This window comes from Haliaeetus leucocephalus, unplaced genomic scaffold, assembly GCF_000737465.1.
Source record: "Haliaeetus leucocephalus isolate CR32 unplaced genomic scaffold, Haliaeetus_leucocephalus-4.0 Scaffold953, whole genome shotgun sequence".
Lineage (NCBI taxonomy): Eukaryota > Metazoa > Chordata > Aves > Accipitriformes > Accipitridae > Haliaeetus > Haliaeetus leucocephalus.
The window spans coordinates 2,285,933-2,303,164 of record NW_010973389.1 but is presented as its reverse complement, the minus strand read 5'-3'; the positions used below and the strand labels follow the sequence as shown (position 1 = coordinate 2,303,164).

At 39.2% G+C, this 17,232-nt stretch overlaps 1 protein-coding gene across 1 annotated transcript in view; it reads left to right on the top strand.

Moving 5' to 3' along the window:
- TSNARE1 (t-SNARE domain containing 1) overlaps positions 1-14,077 on the top strand; it is a 306,679-nt gene extending 292,602 nt beyond the window's left edge. Inside the window, exon 11 of the mRNA XM_010584213.1 lies at positions 13,982-14,077. Within this exon, the coding sequence (XP_010582515.1) occupies positions 13,982-14,077 (96 nt within the window). The remainder of the gene's footprint in view (positions 1-13,981) is intronic.
- Positions 14,078-17,232: the final 3,155 nt, after the last annotated feature.

Genomic DNA, 17,232 nt, shown 5'->3' with positions numbered 1-17,232 from the left:
AACCAAAGTAATGGCCTATTATGAATGGAGAAAAGCAAATAACACTAGATCAAGCTTGGCATTTCAGCTCTTACAGCATGTGAACTGTTGTATTATTGAATCCTTTGTTGCTGTAGCAATAGCCAAACAATAACCGTGTGCCTGAAGGCTGCGGTGGAACATGCACATCCCTCTGACCTTTTGCAGAGTTATTTCAATGGGAATGGCTGTTTCTTTCTCCAGCCCACTCTTTTTCTCGCTGCGTGTGTGCAAGGGTCATCAAATATCACTGTCTCCACACTTTCTGTAGCGCGTTTCGGGTCTCAACGTGCCGCGGTGGTAGAATAATCTCCACAAAGGAAACCAGCTTTCCTATTCAGCAGGCCTACAGCAATCACCAACTTTTTCGAGCGTCACCACACCATCAGTTGTCAACCCGTGCCATCCAATAAAGTCATTCATGATTAATTATTCTTAAATGACAGCAGCATATTGAAACAAGCTGATAGCTGCTGACAGTGGAAATCCAATTAACCTGAATTACTATCTTGATTGTGGCCCAATTAATGTCAGTTGTGCCATGTCACAAGTGAAGGCTTGGCTAATATAATTGTTTAATTAATTTGCTGCAGAGATTAGTTGATGTGGGACTGCCCTTATGCTGACTTCTTTTATTTTATTTTTCTCTCCCTTCCCCCACTGAACATTAGATTCGAGAAAGAAGGGTAAGCAGCTTGCTGTCTACAGCTTTTTGCTTTAAGTGGATAAATGAAGTTCTATCTTTAAATAGGGTTTGAAAGATCACAGAGGGAATAGTAGAGCTGTTAAACTTCTGTTAAGAGTCTGTTGTTGCCCGTTGCTTCAGTGAGTTTTACTGTGCCCCATAGATGAGATGCAAAGGGATTATGAGGACTTTTCTTTGATTCGTTCAAACTGAGATATGATGTTGCTATGCATTAATGATTTTTCTGCCTTTTAAAGTACATATAGTGAACAGCGGGAAGGCTGGTAATGGTGAGGGGTGGATTTATTTATCTTTAGAAATAGAAACTTGAGTCAGAGGTGACTGGAAGTTTGTTGCTCATGGTGTAATATCTGCCTGGCGTCTTGAGATTAGTTCACGTTCTCAGATCTCTTGTGCAAAGACAGTCTTGCATGTCAAGTAATTAAGACTATTAAGAAATGCATTCTGGCCAATTTTAGGAATGACTTACTAAAGAAAAGGGTCTGTTGGTGGTTCTTCCAATTGAAGCATGTTACAGTAGCTATTACGATCTTTGCTATATCCATTTTAATTCCTCTAGCTCTCTGCTCGTCAACTTTCAACAGCCATAATGCATTTAAAAGAAAAGTAATATTTCCATTTATAAAGGGCAATACAAGAAATGGAGAAGTGCAACAAAATGACTGTAGCCGAAGTGTCACACCGAACCACTGACTAATAATAAGTTGGAGTTTGTGAAGTAGAGCAAGAGAAAACTTTCCTTGATCTCCACCAGAAACTTTAAAATATTCTTAAAAAAATACAGGCAGACTCAGACTGATTACCAAATAAGAGGATTATAATGAAAAAAAGGAGCTCTAATGACTTAAAGGAGTTAGCATTAAAAAGTTAAACTCGGTAAATTAATATGTTAAGTACAGAGGCTTTGACAAGCAGAAAGGGGAAAATATACAAACACCCATACAGATATATATATGGGTTTTTTCCCATGTGGAGCTCAACTATTTAAGCTCTTGTCATAGATGCCAGGAGAAAAGGAATGGAGAGTTAAAAGCTTTGATCAGCTGCATGTAAAAAAAGCTGGGACACTTAGCAAGTTCAGAGGTTCCCTTTGCTTCTCCAGTTTTCAAAAATATCTGGTTTCTTGAATGTCAACTTCAAAAAATTTCCACAAGCGGGACCTCTCTGGAGATGTCTGCCTTTGAATTGTTCTCCAAATAGCACCAGTGCGTAATCTCCCATGGCGGTTTCAGTTTAGGTGGAAGTGCTCAGAACTACTTTAGAAACTTTCTCAGACCTTCAAACCAGTCGTTCGGTTCAGTTTTCATGAGTTTGGGAGGATTTGCAGACAAGCCTTATCCTGGAAACTGATTAATAACCTCAGCTTCTCAGCAGCCTAGAGAACCACCCAGCATGTTTTTAAGAAAACCATGTCATAACAAACTGAATTACGTAAAAACTTTTAAACTTAACCTAGTTGACCATTTATTAATTTGTTGGCTGTGCATCTTTACAAAGATTTCTTTAGATGGTATGTAACTGAAATTTCTTTTTCTTGGCTAAATGTTAGTTATAGTTGAGTGACATGTTTTCTTTTGGCTAAATGCCCCTGTTTCTACCTTGCTGGAGAATCACACCTCTCTGCTGTCTTGTTCATTGGAGGAAATGTCTACAGATTTTTTTTCCTTACACAGCATAAATGGATGGAGTAGACGTGCTTTCTAATGTGAATCTTGCAAACTGGCGACAAATTGGCACCATGACAGAAATCGTACACACGTATACAAAGATATGGTGGATTTAATACATTTAGTTGCTTTCTGCCCCCTTCCATCCTTGCAATGAGGTAAAACTCAAACATGAAAGCTATTTTCACTTTTGCCCTTAAAGACTTATAATTTCATTCAATTCTTTCTTCTGCAGATTGTCCTCTCGTTGCTGCCAGTAATGGATATGCTCTGCAGGATAGACTGTTGACACTGTTTTGTGACATTCACAGAGCTCTATTATGTTGTCCATCACAGTTAAATTATGACTACACATTCCACATAAAAAGTCCTCTGTGTTGGCAGTGCTGACTAGACTGCGCCTAGACCTGGGGGTTATGATTTTGACCAACAAGGTCAGGTTCCAAGGCCATTTGTGAAGCAATGCTGATACTCCATTGTTTGTAACAACAATCTCTTTTATTCAGAATCCATTACCATTTGTAAATACACAAGGATTTTGACATGGATGCAGGAAACGCGCGGCTTTGATGGCGGTGAATAATGCAGCACGCTTCTGAATATTCTCTTGTTGCCAGGAACCGATAAACAGTAAAGCACTTAGACCTGTGATCGTTTTCAACTTTCATATCAGACATTGCTCACCTTAGCTTAGTTCACAGTAAAATACAGTTTAAGGCATGTATTTAAGGATAAGGCTGCAGAGAGCTCCAAATGGTTGTTTGAGAGATGAAGGAAGGGACGACACTTTATTCCTCTGCAATGTGAGCTCCAGTGCCATAGCCGTAACCCTAATGTGTGACTCCAAAATTAAAGAGAAATGTTATCATCCAGGAAGATGTTAAAGCTTCTAATCTTAGAAATAGGTGAGCTGGTTTACCTTAAAAAAAAACAAAAAAACAAAACAAAAAAAAAAGAAAAAAAAGAAAAAAAACCCATCCACATACAAACTGGATATTAAAAATAAAACAGTGTTTGTATGTTGATCTTGGCAAATAATGAGATCCATCATCACAGGTGTCCCTACTTTTGCTGTATTTATTTAACAAAGTGACATCCCTAATCTGATGAAAGGAGAAATTAAGTAATTAAGAAATTAAATGACTTATGAAGGATCACATAACAATTTAACGATAAAAGGAGGCATTGGTGCTATATCTGCCTGTACGGTTCTCCACATTGCCTTCTTTTTTGAGATATTTTTTTTTCTTTATATTTGAATGCTGTTCTTACAAGTCCTGAACTCTGTTCTTTGTTTGACTTTCCCTGGATCTCCATCTGCAAAACTGAGGAGAAAACCTCAGGAGAATACTATCTATCTTGCACAAAATTTTCCAATACTTTGTGCTTTCTCATAGAGGCAGAAGTGCAGTATCAACTCAGGCTACCTCCTGGCATTTGTGCATTTAATCCATCAGAGAACTGAAAGCTCATAGGCCAATGTGAAAATGAAAAAAATAAGAGAGATTAAAAATACTATCCTTTTGTCCTTTAATGATGCTCATTTGGCAATTATTTAAGACACTCAGCTTGTCTCTGTGAGATCTACTTTGAATAAGTGAAGACCCACATATAGGTCTATATGTGGTTAAGAATCTGTAAAAAACTTTTAGTCTGCCTGTATATCTATGCTTTGTTAGGCAAAGTGTGGAGGTGTGCATTCCTTGAGTTCCTAGCACACAATTCGTCGCTTTTCACAAGTAAGATTTTCATGCCTGGTCTCAATTTAATTTACTCACTGTTACTTAGCGCTTTGCTCCCAAGTAGTCTGCATACTGCAAAGGAGCAGCAATGATATGATGGATGCTTGTAAACTGGTGAAAAATAGCATGCCTGGGAGGAAAAATCAGTCTTGAGCTTTAATAGTATTCTTGGTTGCAAAACCTGGTGGTTCTCTTGGGGTTTCTTTTTTAAGGAACATTCTCTTATTCTTGTTATTGGAACATTTTTTTCTCTACACTCTTTGGACTTCAGTACCAGAAAAACCCTATATACCATGTTTAGAGATCTATTTAAAGTTCAATGCAGCAGAAGTCAGCTCTGTTCTACAACATGATGGAGTAATGCAGGATAGTTTGTGCCTGTCAACCATTCTTGACATGCTAATGATGGTAGTGTTTTAGCAGTAGTACAGATACTACTACAATAGGAGTGACGTTAATGATGGTCTAGGGCTAGTAGTGAGCAAAGTTTGTAAGAAGTAATGTCCTATATTAAATCAATGGACACAGTAAACAAAACCGGACTTTGAAACAAGTAACATAAGTCTTTTCTGCTTTTTGGGTGGGTGGTTTTTTTTTTCTTTTCAATCGTACCTATTGGTCTAATGAAAATACAAACACAGAATACTACCTATTATGATTCTGTGACATTTTCAATCTGGAGATTCATCAGCTCCTAACATTGACTTTCTGAGGTGTTGATGGCACAGTACTTCCTGCAACCCCTTCCAAAAATTGGTTTTACTTATGATTCGTAGGGCTGGGAGGAGCTTTTTTGTGGATCAGTTACAGTAATGTACTGACTGATGGTTATATGTACAGCTGCCTTCTGGTGAGAGAATCAGACCAGCTTAAACCTTCAGTTTGTTCTTTGGTGCCTGAAGACTTACACTGAGGGTAATTTGTCTTAATTACTGCTGAGATTTGAAGGCAAGTCTTAGTTTAAGAACGCTGCGCTTTGAAGACAGAAAATCCTTTCTTTCAGTCCCGATGTGAAAAATATCGTTCATGATTTTTTTTTCCTCTACCCCCAGAACTGCCTTTGTTTTCTTTACCTGACTCTTGCATTTGTTTGAGGATGGTCTGAAGATCATTCATGGCTGATGCTCCACCCTTTACCAAGCATTTTATTTTTATCAGAATTTTCAAATAAAAATGTTGCATTTAGCTATTACACATGGTACTAGGGAGAAATTATTAACTTCTTTGGACCAGAATCTCGTAAAGGTATACTGAAGTAGTTCCATTAACACCAAAGGAGTTGAGCCAGATGATATACTTTCTTTGGCTCTGGTCCTTATAAGCTTCTGCAAAGTTTGATCTAGTTGTTGTTGGCATAAGGAGCCAACCTGGGGAGCCCAAGCATTTTTCAAGACAGAATGAGCCAAATCTTTCTTCAGTTGGTTCTGCAATTAAGGCATTCTGCACTGGCTCCCGTAACTCCCTCACAGAAAAAATGGGTGATGTACAGACTAGATAAGTGAGGTGGGTTGAAAGCTGGCTGAACTGCTGGGCTCAAAGGGTTGAGATCAGCAGCGCAGTGACCCAAAGATTGTCATTTCCAATGCAGCCAAGTAGTCCTATTCATAAAATAATATAATCTAACTAATAAACGCAGCTCAGCAGGAAGGCTTTCTCTGAGCACGGCACTGCTTTAATATGGTCGAATCATTCTCCCTCTGCTCTGCTCCCTTGCAACTCTCTGGGTTTGAATTGTTGGGGGAATTAAGGTCTCATCGAGTCTGTCTGTGTGGGGCTGTTAAGCATCTCAGGGTGGTTTCTGCAAAAGTATGAGGGCATTTGCTTTGCTACCTTGGACAACTTTTTTGGGGGGGGAAATGCAGGCTCTCTGGTGTTTCAGGTACACACAATAGTTATTACCTGCTTTAAACTGCTGGCTGGATTTGCTATGTAGAATTTAAACAGCTGCCAGAGGTAGGTGGCTTCACTCCAGTGCTGGGAAAAAAATAATCCTCTTTATAGTGAATTCGTAAATCACATTGGAGGCCTGCTGCCTTGAAAGACATGATAGAAATGTAAGCCATTATCATGTGTTATTACAAATGATGTCTCAGCCATTAAAAAAACAAGTATATTAAGGGAATATTAAGATTGCTAATTCAAGCATTCAGAAGTTAGAAAATGCAGCAATTAAATCTGTGTGTAGAGGCTTAGCATCAGCCCCTGTCTGCTTTTAGGCAAACCAACACAGAAAACATTGTGCTCCTATCGTCATCCTGATAGGAGACTGTTGCAGAGGGTGAAAATTATCTCGGATTTTAAACATGAGTGTACATCATGTAGAGTTTGAGAGAAGTCGTACCTTTCCCAAGCTGAGCCAAATTTCCTGGAAACATTAAAAAGTGCAACCTTACAGATGGGTAAAACTCCTTTTCCCCTATTCCTCCTCACATTCCCCATCCTTCTCCAAAGCGTGGAGGCACTAGAGAAAATGCATTACCTTTTGCAAGGTGGGAGACTTGGACATTTTTCAACAGTTTTCTTCCTTGATTTGGCTGCAATGTTTTCATTTAAATGAAATAGCCTGAGATAGATTGCAGGCGTGGAAAATGTAAAAAGCTTAGGGGGAATGGGAAGACTGCGCAGAATTATTGGAAAGCGGCAAATCTGTAGACAGAGTGTCATAAAGGAAAGTTTGAAATCGGTCCAAATGATGTGGAAGTAAAGGCACAAAAACAATGTGTCAAAGCAAAGTGATATTCACTTGCTGGTGTGGGCTGGCCTTTTCCTGTTGCTCTCATATCTTGTGGGTTTACTCATATGCAACTTGTCTGCTTCATTCTTATTTAAAAAATACTGAAAGTGCTTAATTTTACTGGCCTTTTCTAGCCCATCTGCAGAAGCAGTGATATTTAATAGCAAATTCATTGTTGCTCTATAAGGAAGCTTTACCATAAAGGTCACCAAATTTGGTCAGTGCATTTTAATTTGTACACACGTTAAAGGTCACTTCCATTGCAGTAACACAGTGTGTTTACTCTCTTATCAGAGATGATTGTATATGACTTAGCTAAGGGATCTTATCAATGTAAATGGAATATAAACCAAAAATAATAACGATGAAAACACTGGTGCAAGTGTAAGGGAATTTTTTCCCTCTGTATGTTTACGTAATGCTTGGAGGTAAACACACATCTACAAGGCCTGATTTTCTGCTGTGTTACTCCAATATTTCTTTTTTCCCCCATGAGAACTCCACAGCCTTCAGCAGAGTTTCTGCTGGTGTATATTGGAACGACAGTAGTTTCAGATTCATAATATCATCTCTGTATAAACACATCCAAACGTAATTAAGGACTTGGGCTCTCAATCCAGCAGACCTCAAATTAGCTTTCAAAATGCATATTAAGGGCATAGACAAATGCTTTCATGCAATTCCAAATGACCTCTGAGGGCAGGGTGAACAAAATTGTATGAACCTCTTTAATGTCACAAAACTCTCTCTACAGAGATTTGCATATAAAGTGTACCATTTTATGTCAAACAGATTTGTTAATCTTACAATGAAGGAAACAGTACTTGAAAATTAATCAAGGTGGGTTTTCATTGCCCAACAGAGGCCCTTAAAAGGACCTGACCTGATAACTAGAGGCTGTTACTGTGTGGTTTCTAAATTCAATCATTTTTTGGTTTTATTTGCTGGATGGGTTTGCAGGAAATTGATCTCAATAGCAGATAAATCTTCAATGGTTTCTTTCCTTGAGTAGTGGAATTGTACTTTCAGAAGTTCTTGTAATCCCGGCTCTGTTGGAAAATCCTTCATTACTTGTTTGTTATTTAAAAATTATGTTTAAAATATGCATAAGCATTTCTGTAAGTAAAAATGGGTAGTCTTACTGAGTCTTTCAGTATTGAGTACAGGGTAGCTTTTTGCTTGCTTGCCATAATAACCCATTTAAGAAACGACGACTGAAAAATGGAACTCGTCCCCTAGAAACAGGTTCTTGCCCATACCCTAGGCTTTTCAGTTAGGTTGTATGTCAAATGCTTATATATATTTGACATGGCAGGAGGGAGGGGTAGGGACACGTGGTCTTGGGTTAATCTTCTTGGGAGATACTTTTTCTCTGCTATCATCATCCTTATCTTGGTCCAAGGGCTAAGAACAGGGAGAGATGGAACAAGAAGGTGGGATATTGGTGAGATCCATTTAGCTAATAATATCAACCTGCCCAATGCTTTTGTGCTGGAGGAGACCCAGAAAATGCCACAACTGTGGAGTCGTGGGGTATGTCTCTACTCTGAAGCAGCGTCGTATGCTCTGAGCTTCCCAGAATAGAGCAGTTGTTCTAGTACAGATCCCTGCCTGCACTAAAATGCCTGTTTCTAGGGCTTTTCACCTCCTTAGGAGAGCAGGTTGTGAAATCTTGACCTTCCTGCCCTTCAGTATGGCGTAACCAATCCATAGAGGGTAGAGAAGCACAATGCTGCCTTTCCATATGTGGATCAAATGCTTACTGGTTTGACTTGGTTTTTTTCTATTTTATACAAATACAGGAAAAACAGTTTCTTCTGGCCTCTCCTATTATTTATGCTTTGTCCGAGCTAGCTTTTGAAACCTTAGCAAGAAAATATTTCTTTCCTCCATGTAACTGTGTTTGCTTAGGAATTTCCAAGATGAAACTTGCTTTTCTGGGCCTGGGGCTGTAATGGGCTTTAATAGTTTTTAATTACTTAACTATCTGTTGTGACATAATTAAAATGTCTTTCAACATTTCACATTTCACCCCCAAGAAATAAATATCTTCTAGTCTGCAAAATATGACTTGCAGCTTATTTTTATGAAACAATGAGGGAAAGGCTTCTTCCAGGCTCTGTCACTTCCAGTTTGCCTGTCAATATAAAATGCTTCTCAGCTGTGTCCCTAAATAGCCTTGCTCGTTCCTTTCCTGCTTTTCACTCCTATTTCACATGTGTGTTTAAAGAGCCTCTGTCAGGACTAAAATATATCTTTACCTATACCATTTTACTAAAAACCCCTGAGAGCCTAGCAAAAATAACTATAAAAAGCCATTATGTCTTACTACAGGATTAGGGTTTTTTTGTCCCGCACTGCATTCTTTTCATCTTGGGAAAATGTGTACAATAAAAATAGATTAGCTCCAATTTAATCAACAAATTCTAGGTGTTATGGGAAATGGGCTTACAACAGGTTGGGACAGAGCTATAAAACCAGAGCAGTGCAACAGCATACCATTCAAGGTTCAGAATAAGCTAATATAATTAAAATGAAATCAGATAATACTGCTTATAATTATTTCCCATACATTTTCTAGCAGAAAATTATATTTTCTGGTAGCTTTAAACTTTTCCCAAATTCAGCCTGAAGTTTTATTTGTTGCATTGGTTTCTATATCTCTATTTAGATACTCATTTTAAGTGATAGTTAAAGGGAGTCAGTGTTTTCCAAAATGGAGTTTTGGGAAACGTGTTTGCCTGGGAAGAATGAGGTTTTTAGGAGGTTTTGTTAAATGCTAGTGCCTCTTATATGTGGACAGAGCTTTGCAATTTAGCAGGAGAAAAAAAAAAAATGGAGAAAACAGCCATACCTTTTTGTCACCTCTAGGAGTGTTTGGTGAAACCTTCAAGTCTCTGGAAAAAAAGCTGTTCCCTCAATTTTTCTTGATACTTCCCAGAAGTTGGGGGGAACACCCTCAAGATTCAGTTTGTACCAAGAATATACTTCAGCTATTCATACCTCTGCTGTGCCAATAGTTCTAGGTATGTCTTGTCTTTGGCGAGCAGCTAAGTATGCTTCAACTGAAAATGGAAGATGCTGGGCAGAATTATCTTAAAATTGCTCCTGCAAGCAATTGTGGGTGCGGGCTGCAGGAACTGAGAGGAGGTTACATTGCCCATGACCTCAGAGAGCAGGAAAGTCAAGGAGCATAGGGAATAGCATTAATGCACAGTGTGAAAGAAAGGTCTTCAGCAGCTGAGGGGAGAAAGATCTGGAAAAAGATGAGTGAATCAACTGCAGATTAGTTGGATGCGTGGGAAATGTTATAAAAATGCAAAGTTCCCTGAAGAATTATGTCATAAAATAAATGATTCATTTTACAGGTGGTTTGTTTTTTTTTGTTGTTTTTTTTTTTTTTTTTTCCCCCTTAAACTTTCTGTGGCTGTGGCTCTGCTGTTCTGAGACTACTAATTTTAAGGCAGAAATGTCATAATATCTGTCTCGGGGCAGTAAGGAACTTGCCCTGGTGAGAAATGATCCTGTTACAGGTTTGGAAATGGTTTAACATTTCCATGTAAGTGTAGATTAACCTTGATTCAAGGGATGACATTATGAATTGTATTTTTTTCTTCTTTTTTTTTCCTTTGGAGAATTGGAATTCTCTTGAGATCAGCTATACTTCTGCCCGTGTCTCCACTTCTTTGGCTTAAAATGGACATAACCATCACTGCATTGATGCTTGGGATGGAAAGCATTAATTCTATGATTCTGCTGTCATGGAACTCCCACAGGAGTATTAGGATCTTAGTGTTGTCTCATGTGCATGTGGCTTTGAATGGACATCCAAGAAAACATAAGCTGATAAGTAAAATTTGTAAACTTATGTGATGTACATAGCATAAGAATTTGCTGAATAAGGCTGAGATCCTACTTGGGAGGGGGAAAAAGTACTATCTGTATATGCATACCTGGGAAACCTAAACTCTAGCATTTCCTACCTGTCGAGGGCTTAAATTTGTGATGTTGATGTGCTTCCAATGTGCATTGGTGCCTTGAGTTATTAAAGATATAGGGATGTGTTTCTTTCTTTTCTCCCAGCTTTCCTCAAGAATGACAATGGTGACATTAAGACACTGTTGACAATCTGTTTGGCAATCAGGTTCTGCTAACCTAAACCGGAGATAATAACCAGAGTTTATTATATGCAGTATTATTATGTACGCTGTTTATTATTGTATATTTATGTAATACTTAGGTGAGGGCGCCCATGCCATGGTCTGCAGGTCCCATCTGGTGAACAGACCAATCTGTCCAACCTGCTCTGTGCTAACAACTTTCTCCTCTGGTAAGGGCAGGGAATGGGTCGCTCACCAAAATTCAGGCTTGTCCTCTTCACAGAACAGAGTTGGTGAACTCCACAGGGTGTCAAGTCATATGTGAAGGGATCCTTGCATTGCCCTTCCTGAAGCAGCGTGTGCATCTGTACCTTGAGGGGAACTGCTGCCTTTTGCTCATATATCGGTATTTTTCCACTTAAGTGACGAAAAGAAGCTGGGGGGTGCGGCCACTCTTCCTCAGTCTGTGTAGAAAAGGTTGTGTGATCAGGCAGGGCTCAGAAGCTCCGTTTCTATTGCTCCTCCAGCACGTACAGATTTATGACAGGAGACTAAAGGGACTTGAAGAACTGAACATTTTCCGTATTGAAATATAAAGCAAAGAAAGAACTAGGAATTAACAGGAGAATCCTGCAACAGATTATACGTCTGTGTCAGACGGTAATATTAAATCCACTAAGAGATGTTGTAAACAGAGCAGGAATCATTATTCTGACTTACCAGCCCGGTAAGTCTCTCCTACTTTCTGATTAGTCTGTTAGTCTGTTTATGGTTGAGTTTTATGCTTGCTTTATGTTGGTTAAAAACAAGGAGGGAAAAAAAAAAAAGGCAGAGGGGGACAGACTACATAAAGTGCAAAATAAGAGTGAATAGGACTTTGCAATGCCAGAAAGAGCAGAACAAGGGAAACTCTTTGCGAAGGGGCTGATGAAAAGCTGTCTGAAGTGATAACTGTACAGCCTTTGCAACTCTCATTTGGAGTATTTGAGAGCACTTCTTGAAGCTAAATGACCCATTAGCATCCTCTGCTGACCAAACAAAGGCTCTGGCATTTTGGAAGTGGACAAGGACATCTAGGTGTTTTAACATAGTCTGCAGTTTTAAGCAGAGGTTTCCTGGTTTGACTTGGAATTAATCAAGGTTAAGAGAAAAAAGGACTGTTCTCATGCACTCAGCTTTCAGAATGCATTTTAGTTACCCCTCTAGAAATGAAGGCTGCAAGTGCAGAGCCACTATGAAGAAACATCACTTTGTGGGTGAAAAAATTTGTTAGAGAGATATAGCCCTGGTGCACCTGTATTCTCCCCCAAGAGTTGTAGTAAACTGATTGAAAAGTGTGAGCAAATGGGTTGCCTCCAAGTAGGGTTTTGAGGAGGGCAAGGTAGTGTCCCCCTGCACGCTCCTTCCTAGCATACCTGACAAAAAGATCCTTCTTAACACATGCACATGGAATGATATATTTAGAGCACCTATTTTTTTCCCAACCCCAAAGACAACATTTCTGTGTGAGTAATTGAAAAGCAAATGGAGAGCCAAGATGAATCACTGATTATCCGCTGTGGAGGTAGGACAACACAGCATTTTAATTTGTTAAAAAATAATAATCAGGAAATCCACGCTTTAATAAAAAACACCAGTTTGGTTGGTGATTGATTCTGGAGGAGAGGACAGGTCATGCATCACAGTTCCCTGCTGGAAGCACTTCTCCAGCTCTGCACAGCAAAATGGATGGGCCCTGGGAGGGCTGTGGGGGAATGAAGCACTGGGCTTTGGAGCACCGATGGAAGAGATAAGTCTCCTGTCACTTGCAGTGTAAGAAGCCAAAACATCTGTAGAACAAAATAGCTTGGGAACTATGGCTCTATGGGAAATGCAACGCGGTGCAGAAAGGTATAAACCAGTTAGGGAAGGTTCTGAGGCGGGCTGGGAGGGCTGATTACACCAGTTAGGGGAAGAATGGAAGGAAAAGTGGGTAACAGCAGTAATATTAACATAATCTCTCCTGTGAGAGTGCTGCTTCAGTTGTAACAATGTGTCCTGGTTTCAGCTGGGATAGAGTTAACTGTCTTCCTAGTAGCTGGTACGGTGCTATGTTTTGAGTTCAGTATGCGAAGAATGTTGATAACACCGATGTTTTTCGGTTGTTGCTAAGTAGTAAAAAAACTCTGGACAAATGCAATTGGTTTATCAGGTCAAGATGGTATCATCAAGTCTGGTGGCTGAAGGACTGGTTGACCTGGTCTCAAGGAAAGTGTCTGAGTTGACTCTGTTTCATTGAAGTTAGTTTTTGTGTGTGTGTGTGTGTGTGTTGGATAAGAGGATTACTGACACTGCAGGATCATGGAAACACCCTTCTAATCTATCTAAAAGGGAAGAGAAGAAATTGAACTATCTGCAAAAGATTTTAAATGGGGAAAAACAACATTATGTCCATGGAGGTCACTGGGAAGGCTGATGGGTTTAAGTAGAAACAGACATCAAAATTAAAACCCTGTAGAACCTCTTTTCCTGTATCTTAATTCAAATGAAATCAGGGTAGTTAATGCTGGAGGTACATTTGCCTACACTGTAAACAGCCTGCCTTATTGCTTGGCTACATTTCATTGCACAGCAGCGTGGAGAGAGACTTCTTTATCTTAGAGGAGGCAGTCTTCTCCTGGCAGCTGGAAAGCAGATTTGACACCCCCAGACCAAAACCACACTGAATAGCCTTACCCAAGTCCAGCCCTCCAAGCAGAGTCTGGAAATTTAGTGTGACGCAAGCAGTGATTTAAGCAGGAAGAAAATAGCATAGAGGAGGTGATTGTATTTAAGGGGAATTTTCACTGAAAAGGAAGAATCTGGATTGTCCAAAAGGATGAGTCAGTCTGGACAGAGACAAATTTTCCATCTCATGTTGACTTGTTTCAAACAGTCCTACCAATGGAAAACCAGCAAAATTTCTTCATGGATTTACCCTCTGTCTTCCCGTTAAACATCCATGCACTTATTTCTTTGTCTTTCTCCTCCTTTAGCTACGAGCCAGGAAGATGAAGTGCTGCCTTCTCACTGTCGCGTTGGCCGTTCTGCTGTTCATTGTCGTTATCATCGCGGTCTCCGTCAAGCACTGATCTGGCTATGGTTTCCACAGGTAAAAGCCTTTAACTAAGTGTTTTGACATACCCTGTAAGATGGTTGGGAGACGGTTTAGGAAGCTGATAATGGTAAGAAAAATTTATCTTAGCTTGCACGTTCAGGTGTGGCCTATGAAAATAGTTTCCTTTAAAAGGTATCTGAGCTCAGAAATAGCATCTGTAGTGGATCCTTAAATGTAAGCCAAGGTGGTATTCAAACAAAACATCTTGTTCCCTTTTTCTCTGCTGTTTGCATTGTTTGATTTTATCTGGATCTCATAGGAATGCTAGTTAATGAATCCTAAATCCATATGAATTAAAGATGCAGAAGTGGTGTTAAAGACCCGAGACTGAAGCAGGGTTGGGGGCAACCCAACATCCCACAAATATGCTGAGATGTTCCAAAGTGCACCTACCTGCTGAGATGTTCCAAAGAGACCCTGGAGCCAAGCTCTCCTGAGGAGCAGGAAGACAAACAACTGTAGACTGTAGTATGGACAAAAATAAAAACGGGTTTCTGGTGATCTTTGCTCTGGATCCACCCCTAAAAGGAGTATTGGTCTGTAGTAGGGAGACTGGGCTGTAACCTTACCAAGATAGGGGAGTCGTCAATGCAACTTCATCCCACTAGTGAAATTTAAGCTATAGTATGTTTTCTTTGTAAAGAATGTGCTTTAAGTGTAAAGCATAAGACACAAAAAAAGTTTTTCTTTTCTTTTTTCTCCCTCATTACCCTAGGAGAATGACTCATAAGTTCTTTCTGATAATCTCTGTCTGATACAAAGCATTTCTGGGTGTCTGCTTCTTTAGAAGGTCGCTAGGCCGTTATTCAAGGAGAGATTATTAGATTTACAGAATTTCTACCACCCCAAGGGTTCTGGCATTCCAGCTCTGCGTGCCTGCTGTGCATGGCTAGGTTTCTGACTGGTAAAGCCAGAAGCCAAGAGTATCAATGGGATTTTTCCTGCAGACAGTAAGTAGGAGCCCTGAGGCAGAAAGCAGTGAAGGGTGGGGAGAACTTTTGGGTTAGAGATCTCTGCAAGTCTCTGTGGGACATGATAAAGCATGTGTGATATCACTCCTGTACTTAGATACTGCATTATACTGAGGCTTACTGCGACCTTTTACTATAATTTAAGCGGAGATTTCTTAGCCTGAACTATCCTCGGGAACCACCCTAGAGAAAACACAAAGGATTGATAGATTTTTTTTTTTTATTGCTTTATTTTACAAGAGTTCAGTGTTATTTGACAATGCTATCTTTCCACCTGAAGATGAAGTCGTTGCCCTCTAATGTGCCTTCTTTCCACATCATGCTCTCAACTGAAACTAGCAGGGGGTTGGTTCAAAAAAAAAAAATCACAGAAAGACGATCCTTCACACAAGGTGTACTTAAGCTTTGGAACTCCCTCAGGCATGATGTTGTCGATGCCAAAATTTGGGTACAAGAAGGAATTGTACAAATCCATGAAAGTAAAAAATCTGTTGAAGGATGTCAAGTACCATCTCACTCTTTTGGGATTAAGATGATCATGAGCCCTATATTATTGCTAGGAGAAATAGCTGTAAATGCTTCTCTACACTTGCGTGCTTACTTAGGTATTTGGCCAGCATTGAAGCGAGGACAATATCAGTGAGATAGACATTTAGATTGATCGAATATGGATGTTCTTATGGCACATATATATATATATATAAATTCTACATGTAATTTTATCCCTTTCTTGCATAAGAAACAGTGCTTATGGGTGCAGATAGTAGTCCCTCCTGCTGATTTAAATGTAGAGAAACTACAATAATTTTAGTTGTATTACTCTGTTTTTACTCTGCATTAGTGTGATTTGAGAATGTAATCTATCATGGTAATCTATAATATAATAAAATTTCTTTTAAATTTAGTTAAATACTCCTATCTACTAGAAATCACAAATCTTATCAACAGTTGACTCAATCTAGACACATTTTAATCTAAATCCCTTAAGTAGAGAAAGTCAGAGAACCAAAATATTCTTACAATAACACTCCATTGGAAAACTAGAGTTAATCTTCAGTTAAGAGATCCATGTCTAGAGGGAAGTGAACCTAGAGATACTAATGAAAGCCCTAGGAAAAATATAATGCTCTACTTTTCATCACCACTTGTGAAACTAATTATTAAGCTTCTAAAACATGAGTTACTCTGCAGTAATACAAATGTAGGCAAAACCTGCATTGAGTTATACTGGAACAAGTATGCCTTCTGATCATTATAAACCGTTCTTAATCGAGATCGACCCCAAATGGTGTGCAGCAGATTTCACACTTATATTTTGAAGATTTCCAAAATGGAACATTTTCAGAATTTCCATGTCCATAGTGAACATTTTTTTCTATTCTGAATTGCAACGCAAATGGATTTTAAAATATCAGTGGATCTAAAGTTTCAACTACCTCAACAAACTGTTTCACATAAAACTGTCTTACGTGCTTTAAGGAGATAGAGAACAGCTGGGTTTCAATGTATAACAGCTCTACATGACCATTCAGGGAGAATAAAGGGAAGAAAGCAAGCTAGGGAACTAGTTACAAAATACTCTGATTGGCACAGGACACATAACTGAATAAAATCCCAAGTTTAGTAATGACTGGCCAGAACTTTTATTTAACATGTCATCAAAGAGTTTGCTCTGTGCTGGATCAGTAAGGAGCCAAAAGAAACAGCACCAGCCACCCCATTCAAGTGGTTTAAGTCCTATTTGCATGATATTCAAGGTAGGCTTCTTTAGCTTTCATAAGTACAGCCACAATGAGAAATCCGAAGGTCACTATTCAGTGTGATAAAGAAAGGATGCCATTAGTATCTATGATCACTAAAGATTGTTATGATCATTAACATATAAAGTCGTCTTCCTTTTTTTTTTTTTCTGTTTGTACTTTTGCAATAATGATACTAAATCAAAGGTTCTTCTCAAAAGGACAAAAAAAGCACTCTTTTTTCCCCACCACAAATCAGACGTGACTTTGGCAGACAAGCCTATTCCTTCCATAGGAAAGGTCTCTTTATGAATCTTGAAAAGTAAAAAGCACTTTTTCCCATGAGTTTCTGAAGCAGTGGTGGCATCATCAGCTGCTAGCTCAGTGTGTGCAGAGAGACCCGCTGTTCAAGAGAGCTC